Source organism: Fulmarus glacialis, unplaced genomic scaffold (genome assembly GCF_000690835.1).
Source record: "Fulmarus glacialis isolate BGI_N327 unplaced genomic scaffold, ASM69083v1 scaffold3376, whole genome shotgun sequence".
Classification (NCBI taxonomy): domain Eukaryota; kingdom Metazoa; phylum Chordata; class Aves; order Procellariiformes; family Procellariidae; genus Fulmarus; species Fulmarus glacialis.
Genome location: NW_009216049.1, coordinates 36,521 through 58,759, shown reverse-complemented (window position 1 = coordinate 58,759; position 22,239 = coordinate 36,521). Strand labels below are relative to the sequence as shown.

At 45.6% G+C, this 22,239-nt stretch overlaps 1 protein-coding gene across 1 annotated transcript in view; it reads left to right on the top strand.

Annotated features, from left to right (window-relative positions):
- The window catches only part of LOC104077773, a 10,835-nt gene extending 987 nt beyond the window's left edge, over nucleotides 1-9,848 (top strand). The window contains exons 3-8 of the mRNA XM_009579137.1: nucleotides 188-340; nucleotides 849-888; nucleotides 6,321-6,442; nucleotides 7,365-7,394; nucleotides 8,176-8,304; nucleotides 9,648-9,848. Coding sequence (XP_009577432.1) covers nucleotides 188-340; nucleotides 849-888; nucleotides 6,321-6,442; nucleotides 7,365-7,394; nucleotides 8,176-8,304; nucleotides 9,648-9,848 — 675 coding nt within the window. The remainder of the gene's footprint in view (nucleotides 1-187; nucleotides 341-848; nucleotides 889-6,320; nucleotides 6,443-7,364; nucleotides 7,395-8,175; nucleotides 8,305-9,647) is intronic.
- Nucleotides 9,849-22,239: the final 12,391 nt, after the last annotated feature.

The window sequence follows — 22,239 nt, the reverse complement described above, 5'->3', positions numbered from 1 at the left end:
GGAAAGCACTGGGTTGCATAGTTGGTTCTTTACTCTAAGGTGTCCAAAGTTACTATCAAGTGTTGGCCTCAAATTATTGTGCAACATTATTTCTTGTGGTAGGCATTTTAATTGCATTAACGTGATACAACCTGTGCCAGCAATACAGTACAGAAAAGACAGAAATTACTAAACTTTATTGTTCCAGAACAACATGATGGAGGTGGGAGGGAACGTAACCGCCTACCTGGAAGGATTTATTGAAGCCCTAAAAAGCAGCGAAGAGAGGTCGAAGGAGAGACTAATAGTCCAGAAGCTGCAGAAAATCCAGGATGCCGGAAAGTCATGCCTCAGGGGGATGGTACGTTTGGGTTGGATTTTCTGCTTGCTATTTTGTGTTGGTTAGATGACTCTAAAAGACACTGGTGTTTGCCCTGATTGCACTGAGAACAAGTGCCTGACTAAAGCACGCGGCTGCCTCCCGGTCGGGTGGCTGATGGAAGCAGTTTCCAGCCAGCAGCTGTCACCTGGCCATGGCCCTGGTGCCTCCTCTGCTCTGCTCTGCTCTGCTTCACCATGCTCACCTCTTCCCGATGTCTCCTTCCTAAGAGAAGGTCCATCACTTGGCGGAGGTGCCGCGGTGCAGATGGGGACCGGAGCCCCCCGCTGCTGCCCCAGGGGCAGAGGCTGCTCTCGCTGCGGGACGGCTGCACTAGATGCCACTTGCTGTCCCACCCCATTATCTTCCTCAGAGCCTTCGTGGTCTTAAAATTAATTATTAAGAAAAAAACTACAGTCAGGGAACAGAATGCAACTTATGTGTCCAGATTCTGTTCTTTTAACTCTTCTCTTTTCTGTCTGCTCCCAAGGGAGACAAGTGGGAGCCAGTGGAAGAGGAGGATTTTTTCAGTAATTTGGAAGAATTATTAAGGTTCCTGAATCACAACGCCCCTTCGGAGGAAACAGCGTAGTCTTCAAAGAAGTTTGAAGCACCCCTGGTCCAGCCTGCCGGGAGACCTGAGCTTTGTATAGCCTCATTTGAGCAAGGCTATTGGGAGCTATTATTTATTCATATATCTATTCATATTTATTTATTCTATTTATTTGTAGAAACTTCAAATTATTTATTTTTACAATGAAGAAATGCAATAATTATTTACTTTAGGAAACTGCTATTTAATGGTGTGCGAGGAGGAGCTCTGTGGATCCAGCTTTGGATCTGCAGTCACACTATTCCTCTAGCACACTACCCCAAGCCACAGCCCCAGTGCTCTCAAAGTTGGGACAAAACCACCCTGCGAGATGGGGACGGGAGCCATCGGTGCCAGGCTGGAGATGCTGCCCAGCACCTTCACCTCCCTCTCGGCCCCCAGGAGCAGCCCCAGGTCCACGGCCAGATGGCTGCTGGCCTCGGCTCCCCTGGGCTGCCACCAAACACGGCCAAAGGCGGCTCTCAAAGACGCCAAATCTTAGCAAACCCTTGAAAAGTCTGCTTGCAAACTTAAGGCATAGCTCATACCCACGCAGAGCATGTGAATGTAAAAATGACTTTACTAGTGCCCCATAGGGACAAACTGCCTAAACAAAACCTGATGACTAAGAGCCTGGTATATTCTATTTATTTTCAACCAAATGAAGTCTTCATACAATATGTTTTAATGCTGTCGCCCTCTGGCAATTTCAGCATTTTGTTCCTGCAGCTGAGGTTTCCAGATGCCTTCAGAGCAGTTTCACATCTCTTTGGGAGGTTAGGGGCATTTTCAGAGGAAAGTCTTGTAAAAGGATGCACCTGTTATGTTTTAAATTATGCTTAAGTACTTGTATTAACTGAAGAATATTACTATGCTACGGACGCACAGACAATCATTTTAAAATGTAAAAAATGTGAAGTGCAAATTGTGGAGACATGACTGTTCTAACAGCTGTGTGCTGCCAATACATTGCATATATGGTTTTTACAGTTAAATATTTGGGAAATTTGTATGCAGAACTCTGAAATGTAACCAAACTCTAACAGAATCTATGCAAAATAAACCTCTTGCACAAAGGTGTAACTCTCATAATTTTTTATTTTGTGATGTTTTGTGGTGATTTAAGGAGTATTCCATCTAGAAAAAGTTAGATTGATTGAATCAGGGTCTTCTACTGGTGAGGTTTTGACAGTTTTGGGGGGGTTCTATTCAGAAATACATAAGTTGATTATATAGTCTACAGATGATTGATACCCCTGTGTAGAGGATCACCATGAGGTCCAGATACCACCTAAGAACACTTGTGTTTTCAAATTTGGGTAAAAGTAGCACTTAAACAGAGAGTCGGGATTTTGTTTCTTTCTTTGCTTTCACTTCACGGCAAACATCTCACCACAGCATCTTTCCTTTTCCACCCAGTTGGACATCTCAGGAAGATTCACCCATAGAGAAGAAAGCAAACATTTAGCAAACAGACATAAAAATCCTATTTGGGGCTGGGATGGGGGAGCAGCGCTATCCCGCAGCTGCGCCTGCGTCCCTGTGGACCATCGGGGTTGTCGGGCACACACCTTCCCCTCCAAGGGGATTCTCCCACTGGAATTTCACCTTCAGGAAGCAATCCTAGCCCAGCCCGTCATCTTTACCTACTTTTGCAGGCATCAATGAGCACCTGAAAAAATTTCCCTAAAAACCATGATTCATGGAGGATTTAGCAGACAGCAGTGCTTGTGCAAGCCGTGGTGTGCCTGTGGGATCCCCCGAACACCACACTGCCTGCAGGAAAGGGCAGGTTGAAGAGGCAAAGAAATCCGTGCTGGGATATACGGAGATTCCTTAAGGCATATAACATGTCTAAAGAATTAGCTAATGTTTTTAATAACTGCTGAAGAGGAGTTTCTTGAGGGTGGGGGAAGACAGACACAGTAGTCATCATATGAAGAGGGAGGGAAGAAAAAAGAAACAATGGTAGGTTCAGTCATCAGCACCCTGCCTCCCCAAAATAGTCAAGAATAAAGCATTAACCACCACCTACAAAAATACAGAGTGCATAGAAAAGGAGGTTCAACATTTTTAGTGGCTTTAGGTCGAAGCATCTCATCCTGTGAGTGGGTGAGAGGGCAGAAGGAGGGTGACACCGGGTACATCTGTGCTTTGGGACGGTGCCCGCGTTGTCCGTTAGGACAGCCTCATGAGAAACCCGAGGGGACGGTCCAGCCCCGTCTCCACAAGACTGACATACAGCCTGCTGAAAAGCTGGTCTTAAAGGGTAGTCAACAGCCTCCAACTCAAAGGCTGAAAGCTCTTTGGAGAGCTGGATCCAACGTCCTGCATCCAAAGCTGCTCTCTTGTTTGGAATTGGGTGCGAAACAGAGGAACAGTTACAACCTTCCAAGGAGGAAAGGGGTCACCACCCTGTGGGATGCGAGAGGAAAGCATGGCAAAAGGCTCAGTTTGCTTCCAAAGCAAGTTTACATTTGTTAGCATAAATGTAAGGGGAAGGTAAAGCAGTGAGCCAGGACTACCAGGAGATGCTGTGGACCATTGCTCATGGTGGGGAAGGAAGGTTGGAAAATGGTTCCTTTAGAGCAGTCTGAACCCCCCCGTCATCGCTGCTGGGTGCTTGGGGAATGGCAGATACACTTATCCCCTGATGCTACCTTCCCTCGTTAAAATGCTCTCTGTAGACCAATTAAATTGCTAGCACTGTAAACCAGGTCATCTCACCCAGGCAACCCCTCTTAGGCTGGGGTAAATCACAGAGCAGCAGCTCACCTTGCTCCCGTTACCGCACGCGGGATGTGCTGAGGTTTGGCAAGCGTTTCTTCTCCGAAAACGAGAAAATAAAGATGTGTCTGCAGCTCGCAGGGGCCGCTCCCTAGGTGGCAGCCCTCGCCTGCCGCACGTCCCGCCGCCGCCGCGCCCGCGGCATGAGCCAGAGGAGACGGAGGGCTGCCAGTTTGGTACTCACTCGGGCTTTTAGTCAGCTTTTCTCAATATCACTCCAAAAATCTCCCAAGTGTCATAGAAAGGTGAAGGCAGATTTCAGACTAGCTGTTTTCTGAACGAGCCTGAAAAAGGGGTTGTGCGCCTCAGGTTCACCTGCAGCATTCCAGCTAGACCGTCCCCTCTTTGTACAAACTCCCAGTCTTTACTGGTCATTACTTTTCACTATTTTGGAGAATTTTGTGTGCTTGCTTGCTTATCCCAGCTTCTCAAAACTCTCTCTGCCAACACCCTTGGAAAGTCTTCAGCTGGTTACAAACGTGAGCAGTCCTGTTCATAATACCTTTGTTATAAAACATCTTTTTGGTACCGAAAGGCTACAGATCAAAAGGGTTTAATAAAGTACAGCAGATCCTTGCCTCTCATTACAGAAAAAGTTAAAAGCAAAAGAGCGCGGCTGCAGCTGTGTCGGGTCTGAAGCCCCTCAGAAGGTGCTGGCTGTGAGCAGGAGGCGGCAGTGCAGGGGCGAGAGGACTCGGTACCTACATCCGGCCCCTGCAGCATCGCTGAAAGATGCATCCTGTGCACAGCCGCATTCTTTCAGCGTCAGCCTATCGATAACATCTTGCTACTTCTCTCCAGCAGTTTTAAAGCTATTTGACATTAAGCCAGGGTATGTTTTCCAAGTGGGTGAGTATTAAAAGGCGCAACATTCTTCCAAATGGTATCTGGTGTGAAAATCATTCAATAAATGGATTTAGTAGGTGTCAGTATTTGCCTAATGGCTTAGATGAACGTACAGCATCTGGTGGATCTGGTTATTAAATCCTTGTACCGAACAAGATGGTGGTTGAACCTCTTGTCAGCAGCTTCCCCTAGGGCAAATGATCCGGAGAGAAGTGGGAGAAGCTAAAGGAGACAGACTGTCCTGTCCCTTCCTCTCCCACCTCCAGAGGTGAGGAGCAGAACAGACTCCCTAGTGTTACCAAGAGATATTGAAGTTTACAAAGGAGAAAGTACAGAGGTATCTTTGTTGTTTTTTACATCTTTCAGTGTGCCAGTTTAGCACATTTAAACATTCATTTTAGTGACTCATTTTAATCAACTCTACCTCAGGTTGTTGGTCGAAAAGAACTTGCAGATGCCAAATGCTACTTGGTCTCCTAACAGCTTGGTTGGGAAATGTGGGGGCCTGGACACCAGAGAGCCAAGAGCAGTTTGATATTAAAATTTTGCCCTTTGAGAGAATGATTCAGGCGTTTCACCAGACAGGTGAATCGAAGCAGGGTTGGAAAGTGCAGCCATGACAATCATTTCGCATGTGGTTGTTGCTACAAGGACCTTTCACATAGCACCGGAAAAGGTAAATACCTGCTTTGCAAACTGGAGAAGTTAAATGGAGAGTGAATAACATGGCCAAAGTTAACATGCAGACTTGTATTTTCTAGTAGGGACAACCCAAAACATATCTAGACAAAGAACTTAAAACATCATCCACTCTCAAATTTTCGTATTACATTTAGAAGACTATCCAATGTGAAATGTATCCCTGACTCAACAGCAAAGATTTCCCTAATCAAATGTGGTAAAACCCATCTACCACTTCTGCACTTCGTCAGACATTTTTCTATGAAATACGCTATCTAAAAATCAAATATAGATTTAGAATAGAAACTGGACCGTATGGGAAATATTTAGGCCAGACCCTCAGCTGGCATAGGTTGACAGGGACATTTGCAAAGCTCTGTGCTGATGTGCTCCAGCTGAGAGTCTGGCTCTTCGCTAACCCGTTCCAAATAGCACTTGTCAAGCGTATTTCTTCTTGCGCTATAAAAGGACTTCCTTACAGCTCTCTGCTGGAGTCAGAGCTGTTGCTGAGCGAGCAGCAGGGTGAGGCAGCATGGGCTGTTCCCGGGGCAGGTTACAAACCTCCCACTACGCTGCCAGGTGTGGTGGGGACTAATGCCGACGATCAGTGATTTCCCTTTTCTTGGTGACCAGAAGTAATTTCTCACTGAGAACTCCCTTGATGACACTTCTTTTATTAACTGTAATATTAATTGCCATCCATCATGGAACAAATTAGATTTTTTTTTTTCTTTAGAGCTGCATTATCTTAGAGTTATCTAAGCCCTGGCTCTGCAATCGCTCTGGCAATTTCACTCTTCAAATACAGAGTTATCTAGAAGTGAACTCCCTTGTGTGTTTACTCTGCTCTCAGCTGATTGCGTTGAGGAGAGCCACAGTCCTCCGAAAGCCGGGGAAAACCTGGCTCCCCTCCTGCGGGCACGCCAGGGTCCCACCCTACGGCACCCCATGACCGCGCTGCTGTACAATGCTCCGCTGTTGTTTCAGCCCTTCTCCCCACTCACTTACATGTTCCCACATGCATATAACACAAAGCACCTCATTATCATTGTGAAGTGCTACATGAGGGTCCCAGTATCATTAACGAAGCGAACATTGCCCCTGAGAATGAGAAGCTGCAGCTGACAGCTAAGATTGAAGATTTGCACAGCACTGTCATAAAAATCAGTTACGTCAGGGTAAGATCCAGCCCTCACACTTAGTAATTACGATGAACAAACAACCTTTTGTTTTCTTTTCAGGTCAAAGAAAAGATATTTGCCATAGAAATGTAGTCAGTTTTGCAAGGCTGCTGTATGTGTCTGTGCACCCCTCCGCTCCCACGTGCCTGCCCAAGTCACGCTGTAGAAATGCAGATTGACTAGGTCCTATGGGCTCCATCTTCGGCTGATATTAGCTCCAGAGGTGCTGATATCTTTAAACTGCAATAATTTACTGCAATACAGGATGTAGTCTCATCTGACGGGAAACAATCAGCTTCATGGCTGTGTTACTACAAGTAGAATAATTTCCTCAGATGTTAATACGTTCTTCTTTTACAATACCTCGTACATTATTAGTGCCCTTGCACGTTGCTCTTGCTAGCATTGAAGCTTTGCTCTGGAGTTAGAGGCTTTAAAGAGTTTACCAGAACATTAATCACAAATGTTTCTCAAATCAGATATGCCTCTAATTCAACTGCTCAAGTTGTTGTTGCTTTCCTATTTTAATGATTTATGAATGAGATAAGATAGTAATGACATCCTGCACGTACTCAGCTTCTCTATATAAGGGAGCTTAGTATCTGCCAGGAGAGACGAGCTTGAATTCAAAGCCCATTTCAGATAAAAAGAGTCGAGCTCCCAAATACACCACCTTTAAAATGTATCTTCACTTGTTCTTGTTACTATTTAGCTCTGGGGTGTCCAGCTACTTTCTTCCTCTGAAGGAATCGCCACATCAGCAGAACAAGACTAAATACACAATAATCGATGAAATGCTTTGCTTACTTGAAGCTGAAAAAGAGCCCATAAATGTAAATCATTTTCCACTTCCCCTGCCACAGATTTGCTTTTTGAGATGATTTCCAATTTGTAACTAACGGATTTCTATCCTTTTCAGGAGCAGTTCTTCAAACCGCTTCATGTACAGGTAAGAAGCTGTTGTTTCCTATTCTATTATTATCAGTCAGAGTCTCCAAAAGGAACTTAAAGGGTAACCTCTGGCATAGCAGGTCTGAGGACATTTAAAGGCAAGATGTAAAATACTAGCTGAGATGGGATTGCCAGCTGGGGAGCCCAGCCGGACCGGCCGGGCAGGGAGGGAGCTCCAGGGCTCGACCTCATTCCTGGCCACTTAGAGGCAATCGTGCTCCTCTTGCTGTCCCGAAATACCGAGACAACGTCATATTTTTAAAAGATTACTTGAATGTGGCTAATAACCCATTCTAATTGCTAACAAAGATAAATAGTATACCCTACCTCCATTTTTCTTGGTTCTTTTTAATGCTTTTAAACAGAAATTTCTGTTACTGATTGTAAAGCCTGGTCTCCAAATGACTGGCGATATAAGGAAAAATGGTTGAAGCAGCTCTCTGAAAGTGTTCTACTTCCAAGCAGACAGAAAAAAAAAAAAAAATCACTCTCCTATTTAGATGGAATTGAATCAAATTCCCAATGTTGTCACATTCACCATTGACAGAAACTGGACCATTTTTATTGCAAAGTTTCCAGTTATAGTAGTTATGAAGACTGTACTTATAACATAACTTCTTAAAAGAAGGTATAAAAAGGAAATCAGATAAAAGAAGTTAAGATTTCCAGAGAAAAATAACAGTTAGCATACTCAATATGATTTATCAACAGTTCTTTTAAGAAAGAGAAGCTTTCTGCTTGTAAACTAGAACTCTATTTACTTTCCTTTTTTCTCCTAGAACGAAAGTTGTGCACATAATAACACCGAAAAATTTATTCATGAACTAAAAAAGATATCTGCATGTAAGTGTATGAAGAGAGTTGAAAAAGACATGGAAAGGCTGGAAGAACACTGTTCCATTTTGAAGGTAAGCTTTTACTATTTATTTGATTTGCGTTTCAAATATTTTCTTGTAGTTATCCATTTATCCAGGTTTTTTACACCTGGTGATTTTGTTCAAATGCCTGGTAGCTCACTCAGACCCATGCCGAGCAATCCAGCAGCTGGAAAGCCATGGTCCCTTCTCCAGCTGGGCAATGCCGCTGCAGCTACTGGACTGCACCAATGCCTTCACCTTCATTTTTGCATAGGATGGAGGTTAAGGCATGATTCTTTAATTGAATCTATGGATGTGCTGAAAAAATATCAGGAGCTGTCCTTATGATTTTAAAGCAACCACCAAGCATTCCCTGAAAGTTAATTTCCCCGAAGGAATTAAAGAAACATTAGTGGAAGTTGTTCAGTAAGACTTCACCTGTCACTTAACTTCTTGCTCACTTTTTAGTAAATTCTAATTCCAAGTTTTGAGATTTGTTAGCAAAGAAATTGTTCCTCCTTTCTAATTTTGGACCAGGTGCAGCCTCAAGGAAGGATCTCGAGGTTTGTCTATCATGCACAAATTCATTCTTATATGGACTATATTAACGTAGTTCATTTAGAACTGCAGTGATGAAGATTATTTATTAGGTGCAATTAATAATGACCTGTACAGCTTGTCCTTCAGGAAGAACAGGGCGATTAATAGCAGAAAAGATACAGACCGGGAATACTACAGAGAAAGGAATCTGCCTTTTGAATACAAAAGAGAGAAAGACAGAGAAAATAAGGGAATAGAAAATAGGGCTTGCATGTGTTCTGCTGCTGGCTGTGCTTGCAGCAATGACTGTGCTTAGACATTTCCCTGGAACAGAGAAGGAGGCTTTAGGAAGAAAACCAAATTTGCATCAATTTGCTAATTACGGCAGGTTGCAGAAAAACCCATGTCTAAATCTATCATCTAACCAAATGCATGCTGAGCTCCACACTGCTGCAGCTGGATCCCCTTCTGCTCAGCGCTAAGAACAAGCGTGGTGTGATGTTGCTGGGATCCCACCGCGTGTCCCGCACTCCCTCTCTGTCCCCAGATTTGGGTGTTATGAGAGAAATGTTGGGACCTGACTCCCTTTCTTCTTGGGGAGCTTGGCAGATAACTCCCCTGCCCTAAAAAACAACCCAGAAAAATCTGCAGTACCATGAAAGTCAAAGACAAATAGCAAGGTCTTATTTGACTAATGATTTGTAAAAATTGTATGAAATGGTTTGGGGCTGGTGAAGAGCAGCTAGCCGGCTTCATCCTCCATCCCAGGGAGCTGAGGAAACCACAGAAAATGTGCAGCATTTGGGTAGAATTCCTCCGTAACTCGTGCATCGGTATCTACTCTTTTCCCTTAGAAATCTTCAATCAATGACAAAAGATGCCTAGAGACAGCAAAAACAAATTTCTCACAATTTAAAGAGACTCTGAAAAAATTCTTGAAATGGATCAACGGCAAGCAGAACTGCAGCAACATCGTGAGAAGTGAGTCGGGTTTGTATCCGGACGGCAAATGCAGCTGCCGTGACCCGTGGAAATACCGCAGAGGCTTGCTCTAGGGAAGAGCCACCCGGGCAGCGAGGAGGGTGGGTGGGAAGGGGGGGAGAAACGGCTGTTACAAAGCAGAATCTTTGCTAAGTGTTAATGCAAGTAGGTAAATTAAAACTGTACACAGCAATTAAAGCATGGCCAAGTGTTGTCATTTATATCATGCACGGTTATCAAATGTGAAATGTCGTTATGTCACCAGAGATACGTTTGAAGTTTGCGGGGTTTTTGCACAAAGGGACAGAAAATCCAACCCTGACACACAGACCGTGAGACCGTTCAAACGCTTCGGGGACTGGGGCCAGGAAAGGGTTCCCGCAGGTGGGTGCTGCCGGGTGGCTCGAGGGTCGGGACATTCAGCGGGGATGTATGGGACCCAGACAACCCCGCAGAGCAACCCTGGGGAGGGAAGAGACAGGACACCCACCGCTCACACCGTCTGCTTTCACCCGCCCAGCACCAAAATCATTGCTTTTACTTTCTACTGGTTTACGATAAGCTTTAACGTGAACCTGACCAAATAAACCTTGAGGTTTCATGTGCCTGCCACTTCGGTCGCAGTGTCTTCTCCCAGCATAATGAATAGCTTTTGCTTTGAATTTTTCAGATTTTTTCAGTATACAGCATCTATACAGTTTATGACTAGATCCAAACTGGTGCTCATCACATCCTTTAAAAAAGATACAGGGCATAATATTCCTTGCACGAGACCTCGCATACCCCTGCGTAAAATCAGCACAAACCAGGTGCCAGATGCTACTTTTCTGATATGTATTTGTATCTTTGCAAAACAGTCAAGTCTTAGGCACAGACATAAAAGGCAAGAAGTTTTTAAGAAATGCAAACTAGTGGTTAAGACCAATTCTGGTCACAGCAATACCAGTACTCCCAGTCTGTAATAACAATACCAAGATACCAGATACAAGGTGATGGATGATGGGTCTCCCAAGGGTTGCTGGTCTGACGCCTGTTTCTGTGCGTGCAGGCGGCAGTGATATAGTGGGTATCGCAGGCACTACAGATTTCAAGGGTTTTGTCCTCAAGACTTAGAGAAGATGGGGCAACCCAGACTGCTGACTTCTCTAAATACAGATAGAAATACAGTTTGCGATAAAAGTGAGCCAAAAGACAATTGTCATGTACCATAATGAATCTAGCTGGTATCAGTTAAAAATATGTAGTTCTTCTAAGCCCAGCAAAAGGCTGAGACAGGAATTTGAAAACATGACAGAGTCATCAAATGGTCTTCTAACTCAGAAATATCCCAGATATCTGTTTGCAAGATAAATCTTATCTTGGTGCTTAGACCTTTGCTGCCGCTGAACACGCTGCACCACCCTTGTACTCACAGCCTACCTAACGTCTATGGGTTCTAGACAAGGATTTGTGTTGAAGTCACTAACAATCTTGGAAATGACTTGTCATGAAAGTAGGATTTATCACACATGTAAACCCAGTTATAATTCATATACACACACAAACCAGGTGGTTTGCACCATTTCCTGTAATGCCTTAATCACTAACCAATATCCAGTCTAGCGCAGGATGTCAGAACTGATTTTTGAAGCTGACTAAAAGATGGTAAGAGGGAGAGAGACACAGCATTTATAAGTCACGTGGAGAAAAAACCTGTCCTATTTTCATGCTTCAGTCCAAACATAAGTAGTTTTCTAGCATGCCCAGAAGGCCCCGAACCATCAGACATCTCCAGGTTAAAACAGCAGTGGAGATGGGGTGGTACGGGTCTCGGGTTAGCTGTCTGCATCTTTCTGCATCCCATACAAGATGAGCACTTTGGAAACACCCACATCGCAGTGATCTTTGAAAATTGAAATGAAATGATAAATTGACAAAGCTCAATGCCTATGAAAACATTTGAAGTACCGACATGATTTGAATTGCAGCAGGGTTCTGAAGTGCCATATTCCAATAACCAGGGAAAGGATGAGTTTTTGTGGTTGTGCATGAAAGGATGGGACCTACACAAAGAAACAAACCTGCTGAATTACTGTACTCGAATCATTCACAGCACATACAGTAAATGCAACCAACCACTAACCTTCCACTTGGAGCAGCTGCTGAGTAATACCTGAATTTGCTCATATACTCAGCTCCACCTCACCTTCCAGAAGACTTTAAAAAGCACCAGGCTTAAAACAAACCACTTTTAAACTGGATATCTTCCAATATTTTTCATTCTTGAAGCCACTGTTTCATGTTACTTATCTGTGATTTTACCTTAGTCCCAGGGTTTTACTTGAGGGGGTGCAGCTCTCTCACCGCCCAGCGGGAAATTGTTCATTTCAAAGAACAATTCAGTTTAAAAAACAGAGAGCAATTGAAAAGCACTTAGTTAGGCTTCACAAACCCTAGAGATGAACAAAAGTGCTCCTGTTCAACCCTATGAGATAGAACAGATCAAATCACAAAATTTTCCAGAGCTGGCCTGTTCAAACCCACACCTTAAGGGCTGATCCGTATTCGCAGACTCTTACAAACCCAGAGACACCTACACCAGTCAGTGTATGAACTGGGATGGCTGACAGAAGAGTAGTGCTATCATCAGAAAGACATTTATTCTGCAGGAGTGCATGATTTTAAGGAGTTCTTAGAGGAGACCGTCTTTATATTACCTCCTCCGGTTAGGTTTGCTGAGATACGTTTGGTTTTTTTGCTGAGCACCCAGCCTGCACCAGCAGCTCCTCCAAGGTATTAACTTTAATGTAATTCAATTTAACTTTTAAAATTCTGAACATGACACTTGGGCTTACCTCAGAAACAGTGGTGTCCCATTGACTTGATCAGAAAGCCCTGTAGCACCCCCAGCATGATTCATATTTGGTTTTTTAAGTTCATAAAGGGGAGAAAAAACCCAACCTACCATACCCACTCTTAACTCTAGGTCATCACCCCTGTACAGATGTTTACTTTTCAGTACATCTACTTGCAGCCCTTGCATCAAGCAAATGCAGAAAAGGAAATAGACTTAGAATTAAATCTTGACCATTCAAATTAGGTTCATTCAATTAGCAGCATTTTCCTCAGCAACTTTATTAATGCGTTTATTTTGAATTTACAGCATCTCCCATATGTGTTTCCTACACACGTTTCCCTTTCACAGTACCAAGTAGGGCCAGGCGACCTCTGCCAGCGCTGGCACGACCCAAGATAACTCCAGATCATGATAGTCAATGTTTGTGTATCCAGTCTTCTTCCCCCACAATCTCAAATTATTTGGGTAATGAAAAATACTATTTCTTTCTGAAAAATGGGTCTTTGCTCATAGACCACCACAGCTGCAATGCACAGAAATGCTCCACCACTCCAGACAGGGAAAATTAAATCCCAGCTCATTACACAAGGCTTATGGATAGAACACTCAATAACTTAACCTCAACTTGCAAACTAATGAGATATTTGTCAGAATTGCAAAGGAGAAATGTAAGGCGATCTCGCCACTTACTTGCAAACCGTTTCACGTTCTGTTTCATCACCGCCTTCTTTCCAGAGGTTTCCAGATCACATGCGAGAAGTTTCTGGTATTCAAATGGAAGCCCCGCTGATATCTCCTACTACCCCTCATTTGACGTGCTGTGGATACACAGCTTTGGGATGCCGGGGGAGCAGGACATAGTGTCACACACCCGCCGGCTCCAACACGCTCATCGGCCATCGGGTGCCCGCGGGCAGCAGGGCCCGGACCAGCGGTTCCCCGACGTCCACACGCCGCCAGCTCCCGCCTGGCGTTACCAACCCGTACAAGCACCAGCAACGGCAGCTGAAAGAAGAGCGGAATGGCATATTCAGAAAACATCGCAGGAGGTTTTAACTGGAAACAAGCAACATCGCAAGTTTCTCTTCTGATAGATGAATCAGAATTTGGGTGCAAATTATAAATCAAACTTCAGTTCCTGCACTTCCAACGATTGCTGGATGAACATCACAAAACATGGCAATTACAGGACAATTGGGCCTTCCTTTACTTTCAGCTTTCTTATGTCACCTCAAAAAATCAGGTAAATGATAACCAACAAAGACTCACTGAGCCCGCCCGTAGTTCGTGCCGGTTAAACTGCACGGCTCACGCGTCGGGTAACGGACAGGTTTGCAACAGGTTGACCGCTCCCGATGGTGGGGCCGAGATGGCCATGCCCTACAAGCCTCAAGTCATCCACAAACTCCTCAAGACCAGACCCATACTCAGCTACTCTACAGGGTGAAACAACCAAGCAAAACTTCGCAAACAAGCAAACATTCAATACCACCCCAGCACCCCAGTGTCTTTTAAGGTATCAGAGTATGTATGATGATAAAACAACTGAAGCTGGGCAAAGTTTTTAAAAAATAAAGACTCTGATGCAAGTTATATTTAATGCAAATGCTTCTACGGAAAAAGGAAGAGGCATAATTTGGGATGATTACTGACACCATTCAGCAATCTGAAATTGCTTGTCGAAGCCCTCCTCCTCTCAGTTATATCAGAGAGCAGACGTGCACAAGTCTAGCCCACAGGATTTGACCCAAAGGAAACACAGTCAGATAACTTCAGCATGTAAATTATTTCTTCCCACGACTTTATCAAAGAGTGGGGAAATACAACAGGCACTGAGGCTACAGTACCTGTTTATCATAGCTGAAATATTTTAAGCTTTTTTTTTTTTTTTTTAAGGTACGCAGTGCTGTTAGCCACATCCTTGAGTCACAAAGGCCATGAGCTGTAGCGGGCAAAGAATATATTCTTATTAAAAGAAGCCACCCCCTTCTCCAATAATAATAGCACTAACTATGGGACAGAATGGAAAAATCATTTTAAAATACCATATTAAAAAAAGTCAATGGAAGAAATGGCAAGTATTAAATCACTCGTTTGAGCTAACGGCCCATCAGTAATCCATAGATGAGAAGTACGGTTACCATTGACAGTAACCTTATGTAAAAAGTATAAAAGAATTTATTTCCCAAAGACTTGAGATCTAGGGAAACCCAATCTAATTCTGGTCAGAAACAATCCTGAACCAACCCCAATTCTCTATATCCAATCTCCTAAGTTATTTGAATCTTCGTCCAGACTTCGAAGCTTTTTAAGTACAACGCTCTGAGTATTCTCAAAGGCAATGGAAAAAAAAGAAATCTGGATCTAATATTCTTGGCAGCAGCACAATCTTCATTCTAACAACTTCCATAAGTACTGGGCTCTCACGTCTTGAAGCATATTTTATCTGTGATATGCTTCACATACAAGGTTTTTAAATGTTTATTACTTGCAATTAAATGTTCCTACTCCGTCCTCATGACAGGGTCTAAACTTTCAGTGCAGGACAGAACTCAGTAGGGACTTCCTCGGCTGAGTGCAGTTTTAACCACCTACCGTGAGCAAACAAATAAAACAGAAATAATGGGAAAGTCCCGTCCCTGCCTCCCTCGCCCTCAGCTATCTGTAAAAGCATCACCTGCGTTATCTCTCTGACCTGGGCTGCCAGCAATCCCCTTCTCAGATAAGCACGAAGCCCATCCTACCGAACTCGCTGCTAAGTCAGCACTAACCCACACCTTTGGACGCAGGTAACTTGCATCCACTCTCCATAAATCCAGACACGGTCTCCTTGAAAAGCCACAGGCCCCGCAGAACCTCCTTGCAATTTCAAACTATCAAAATAATGGTTGCTCTTCCTCAGCTTAAATCTTACCTTTAAAAAATTGTGTATTTCAAATAAATTGTGAAAAAAATTCAACAGCTAGAGCCGCAGGTGCAAATCATTTTCCTGGTGGCCAGAAAGCTACTGGATGTATCCAGCAATCTCCAAATTACATCATGGAAATAAGCTTACCTTTTTCCTTCGTTTTTGTTGACAGGACGCTACACAGAACAGAGTCACTTGTGATCATTTACCAAAAAACACAGCCCATGATGGGAGAGGTTTAAAAAGTATTTTAGCTTTTGAGAAGTTATAAAGGCAGGCTTATTAGCTAGAAAATATACGTGGTGTGATACACTGAGAGAGACCTCCCTCAGACAGAAGGGTGAGATAAGGTTGTGGTTGAAGAGCAGCGGGAGCTGAGCGCGCAGGCAGTGGTCATCGCTGTGCCTCAGCTTCCGGTGCCGTCCAGTCTTCGTTCCCGGAAAAGCATCACAAAACGAACTTAAAATGAACTTACTTCAGTTTCCGAGATGAACGCAGTGCTGCTGAAAGGTTGGGGATGGATAACCCTGGATGAGGAATTCTGCATCCCAGGGATGGGTCCCGCCTTCCGCCGCCTCCCCAAACCACGCTGCCGCGACCGGAGAGTCTCGCTGCAGCGCCCGCCTGGTCCTTGTCCTCCGCCGGGCTGCTAACGCAGGGGAGGGGTCGGTCCTGTAGCATCACGGTTGGTCTGCAGCCTGGTAATCCAGCAGAACGTATAATGCAATTCCCAGAAGCTCAGATGAGTTTTTAGTTCTGCGATCTCGCCAGGATTCAAATCAATCATCAGAAACATCCTTTAGCCAGTTGTTACTCACTGAGCTTCTCGGTTCTGCAGAACACATCCTTACTCGGCAGCTCTTCTGCTTCTGTGGCTTTCCAATTACAATAGCATCTCTTTATTTGAGTTAAAATGCATTAAAATGCAATGTTAGGTACTAACTATTTGCACAATAGTCAGTATTATTTATTTGCAAAGCTGTTTAAGTTGATGAATTTAATAATGCAGCATATTGGGTAGTTATACAAGTCTACAAGCGATGCACATCACGTGAAAAGCTTTGCTCATGACCGACACTTGCAGAAGCAAGGGCTGCTCTACCATAAAACACCACTACTGTAAGACACGGTTTTAAAAAGCATCGTAGCTGGTTCCAAGTAGTTTCTATAAGCACTGCTTCGCAGCCGGCACAGATCTTTTTTATACTAACAAAACAACAGCTCATGATAGTAAAATTCCATTTTCACTTCCACTCCATTTTAATGGAATTTTAGTATCAATTTCTACATGTAAACCTCAGCCAGGCTTAGAAACCCAGCTGCAGGCCTGCAGCAAACAGCAGGAGCGCAGCTGCTGGGAAAGGGCAGGACTAAGCCCTCGGAGAAGAGCAGAGAGTTTCCTCTGCCACGACCTCGGCCAGCCCCACGGAACGCTCCTACGCCGTCCACCGTCCCTTTGCCCCGGCTGCACCGAGCCACTTCGCCTCTTAACGATTTCGTTCTGTCACAAGCGCGAAACAGCTTTTTGTTGGTACCAAGCCAAGGCAACGGCAAGGTCCTGCTTACCCCCGTATTCCAGGAACACCGAAACAAGGCAGGGCTTAAGGTGAGCGATGCTCTCAGGGGAAAATGTTGTTAAAAGTCAGACTGGGACCTGTCTTGCTTTGCTGTGCTGAACGGCGCAGGTTTCAGGTGTGCTTCCACCGCAGGATGACTCAGATCACACCCCACAGCCTTTTCAGCTCAGGGCAACCCCGCTGTGAGTTATAAAAGCTGCTGAAAATGGGCAAAATATCCTATATTTATTTACTACAGTGCCAAGGAGACAAGGTCATTTCTATTTCCGTCCCCCCCCCAAAGGATATTGCATCAACTTACTGGGTAGACAGAGCATAAGTACTGGATGCTTTGGCTTCTCCTGTGGAAAATGTTTTTTTCTGCTGTGCAAGTCACAACCGTCACTGTGTCCTTTCACCCCGGCCACGGCTCGGGGGCACCACGGCACGTTGACCCGCTGGTCCCGCTCCCGAGTACCGCACTGGCTCCTCAAAGGCAGTTAAGGGATGAGCATCAGTCACAGGTAAGAAGTCAGGATTTTATTAACAAGGAATTTGTTTTTAATAATGCTTAGTGTATTTTAAAGATTTTTTTTTTTTTTTTTAAACTAACAGTACTTTAAATAAAGGAAAGCTGGTTTCTAGGAAACAGTTCAGCCCTGAAGTGGTCAGGCAGTTGGACTAGATGATCGCTGCAGGTCCCTTCCAACTGAACTGTTCTATTAATTCCTCCCTCCCAAGCACTGAACGCTCTTTCTCACACTATTCGAGTCGCAATCTGCAGCCGATGCTCTGGCCGACAGCTCGCCCAGCTGGATGCGATCAGCCTCGCCGCTTCCCGCAAGGCTTTCCAGCGGTGCTCGTGTTTACGTGGCACCCCGAGCAGGGGTCGGTGGCACTTGTGCTTACAGAGGGCGCCGAGCAGGGGACACCCCCCATGCAAGGGTCGCTTCAAAGCCGGCTGCAGTCAAGCCTGGGCAAGGGAAGTGTTTGACAGTGCCGGCTTTGAAGAATTTCCCAAATTAGAATTTCCCAAAGAATTAAACCCAAATTGCAAACCAGTTGTGACTTTACATAGAGAAAATAGACGGGTCAAGCATTCAGCTAACAGGGGATGTTCCTTACATATTAACAGCCCAGGAAGTTTTTCTTTTGACACTAGCATGGTCAGGTAAATCCTTATTTTGAGCAAAGAGATTTCTTGGCCACCTATGTGGTCTAAGACACATGAGGGGTTTGATCTGGCAAATATTTAGAAGAAAAGTGGAATTAGCACAGCGCTGCTGGGCTAACTGCAGGCGCATTTACAGGACCGAGCCTCTATCTCCGTCCAAACCTTGCGGTGAAGCTGCTCAGCCCAGCTCGGTGCTGGGTCACAGGAGTTATCTAACCCCCAAATCGCTCCGTTTGCACACTCGGCTCCGCACACCTGGATCCTGATACTGAGAAGCACTGAGTTTTCCCACCTTTAACTGATACGGGTGGGAGATGCGGTTGCCTATATCAACCCTATATCTGTATATCAAGGCCAAGAGCCGTGCTGGGACTTTTTCTTAGAGAACATCTAGTGCCTATTGGTGGTTGCTTTGAACAACATCTCGCCTTGAGCTGCCTTTAGGCAATACTTCTTAGAGACAAAAATCTTCCTCACCCGTTTTTATCTGTTTCCAGCTGTTGTGATAATTTTTGTGCTAGTTCAGTAAAAACCAGACAGCTGTCACTGAATAGCCATGGAAATGGAGGAAATTATTTATTCACAGGTTAGGTAGGAACATTTTGCACTTGTTCACCCCAGCCTGATGGTGTCATTTCTGATCTAACAGAGGGAAGGGTATTTTACAAGTTATTTGCTGTTGCCTACAGCTTCTCTATAGCAAGGAAGGGTCAGGTTCAGCCCATCCCGTGGTGTTGAGTCCAGCAAGAACTGGGAGTTATCTGCTCTGCTAGAAGCTCCTGAGAGGCCCCTGGGAGGCACCAGCTGCTGTAGCTGGGTCGCAAGCCTGCGACGTGGGAGTGAGCGATGGCAGAGCTGATGCCTCCTGTGATGGGAATGCTCCGTCGCTCCCAGAAACACAGTGGCAACGAGCCCTGCCATGCAAGTCAGGAGCTCTGCCCCCACCTAAGGAGCTTCTGATCTGTGTGAAGCTTCAAGTCTGTGGTTTCCCCGGTATGAGCTAAAAATGGCTTTTAATCATTAATCATTTCCTCCTAACTGCTCTCCAATTCTTTTATTGACCAACAAAAGCTCTGCTCTGCTCGCCAAGGAGGCAACTGGAGCGAGCACAGCCTATGGCTGCTGTCCTCTACCTTTAAATGCACCCAAAGTTGTACAAATGTGTCTTGTGTACCACTTCAAAACCAACTAGAGCTTGCCACTTCCTCTTTCCTGTGAATAAAACCATGCTAGTTATCTAGAAAATCCAAGTGATCGTTTACTCAGAGCAAAACACGCAGATGAAAAACCACAGCAATACAGCCTGTGCAAAGCTTCTGACTAGAAGTGCCGGGGGGCCGGCTGTTTTTCTATCACAGGCAACGCAATCACAAGTGAGCTCTTCTGGGAAGGAGTATTCAAAGATGGGAGCATGTAACAATTCAGATGCTCAAGTCTTAGTTACAATTCTGAGTCATTGAGCAATCTGAATTTCTGCGCAACATGTTAATGCAGAAATTGTTTCTTTTTAATGATCTACGTAACGCACAAACTCTTTCTTGCTTGAATGTGACATAGTAGGATGTTTGTACCCAGCGACAGTGCCCAAAAGCATATCAGACCACACTGCCATACCCAGATGGCTCTCCTCTGCATATGTGGTGTCCCTGAGCTCCCCCATATCCTCCCAGTATGGCAAGTAAAACTGTACTGGATGCAAATTATACTAAAACTACATTAAGCAGATAGGTAGCAAGATTCGGCCTTTCAAATATAAAATGTTTTCTACAGAGAGACAGATATTTCATTACAAGTTGAGCAGACTCTGTTAAACAGAAACTCCTTCTCCCTGTTGTTAAAAGACCTCGTCAAATAAGAAAAAGTTTTGAGCATTTGTGCCAATGCTTTTTCAGCCTCTCCTTATTCACAGGAGCAATTCTCATTAATGTTCTTATTCATTTTTTTCAAATAAATCCAACAGGTGCCTATACCCCACTGATGTACTCTTTTGCTTATTTGGTGTCCATAACATTGCCCAAAACGAGAGTAAAATGCAGATTTTCATCCATCCTGTTGGGATGCAAAAGATGACGATGTTACGGAGGTCTCACCCGCAGCGGGAGCGAGAGAGCCCTCCTGCCGGGGCAGCTCCCCCGTGCACAGGGCCACCCCGGGGCGAGCACCCACCCACGCAGCCCCAAACAAACGGCACAACTGCTCTGGCGATGCACTTACCTGCAGGAGAGCCCGCAGCCCGTCGCCTCTGGCAGCCTTCCTCCTTAGGGCGCCTTTTCAAACCATGGAACAGAAGCTCGACTGTGTCTTCGGCAGCTTTGGGAGGGAGCGTGGGGAAGGCGCGTGGCCGGGGGCGAGGGGCAGCCTGCCCAGCTGCCTGCAGGACTCAGCATCCCCCAGCCCCCGGGAACGGCGAACCCACCACCTGCACCTTCGACAAAAACATGAAGCGTGACAGTCATTGGGAGATTTCAGCAGCGACGTTGCTCCTGCCGACCCGCTGCTCCGCTCAGCTGCACCCTGTGCTATATGAGACCAGTTCTCTTAACGTCTGCGTCCTCTGCGCTGAGCACCAGCCCTCCTGGACCCGCTAGTGCCCTTCACCGGCTCCTGCTAACCCAGCACTGTTGCTAAAGGGCTGCTCTGAGCCAGCAGCACCCAGCAGGCGCCCGTCCCCCTGCCATCTGCACAAGCCAGGGTGCTCCCCGCCATGGGGGCGTTAGCAGGATCCAGCTGCAGAGGAGATCGTGCCAATTTTTGCAAGCAGAGTTCATGGGGGAGGCTGGTCAGCGAGCAGAGCCACGGCTGGGCCGATGGGCTTGGTAAGAGATTTCCATCATTTATTTTGGCAAGGGTAAAACTACGTGAATAAGAGCTCGATGACCTCAGCCGCTTTGTCTGCTAATTCGAAACAGCTCCCTCCCTCCTAACCCAGAGCCGGAGCAGCCCGTGTGAGAGGCTGAGCTGCGGAGAAGGTGGGATGCAACTGCGACCAGCTTGTCCAGAGAAAAAGCACGTGTTCCCAGCTGCTGGAGGAACCGGGGAAAGCCATGCTAGAAGCAGATGAAACCTTTGCACGGTAAAGGAGGACACGTGCAAGAGTCAGACTTGGCTTTTTCTTGACAGGGTCACATCCCATAGGCACATGCCTCCCATGGCAAAGGTGAGGGCTGCAGAGCTGCCACGGGCTGGGAACAGCCACAGCCAGCACCCCCCTCCCTCCCGCAGACAGGGGCATGTTGCACATATTGCAGTATTTCTCACACCAAAATACATGCGTGGAGGCAAAGCGAGACCAGAGAGCGTGAATAAATTAACACTTTTTAGGAAGTGACAGCCTAAGGCCACATGTGGTATTAGGGCTTACAAATTCATAGACCTCACTGAGTCAGAAATGTTTCATTTGTTTGCCCTCATTCAAGAAGATTAAAGCAGAGGAAATCAACGCAGAACCAAGCGAAAACATTATATTGCGCTAGGACCAGGGGGAGATCTCGCTGCCGGCGCTCCTGGCCATGGCCGCACACTCTGCAGAGGGCTCAGTGATGCCCCATGGGCAGTTGTGCACCTGGACCGCAGGTGGTCGATGTTCACCAGCTGAGCGCAGTGCCACACTCAAATGAAATCACAGACAAGTGCCCCACAGCCAAAGGAACAAGCAGTCCCACAGGTCCAACTCATCTTCTCCAGAAGATGGGGTAAGTGTCAGCATCAGCCACCACTCCAGCTCCTCTTCCAGGCAATGAGTCAGTTGGAGACTCTCTGTCCTGGTCTACAAATGGACATGGGTAGAAGATTGCTGAACCTCTGGAGACCGCTGCTGGGTGAGTCACTCCACCCTGGCCCAGACAAGCAAAGATTCAGAAAATTCATCAGGTCCCATCAGGTCTGTTCTTTGGTAGTCTGGATATGCAGAGTCCAACCTTCCATCATCTTTGCTGATACAGACTGCAGACACCGACAGCAATATCCTCTGCAGCTATGAAGGAATGATAAA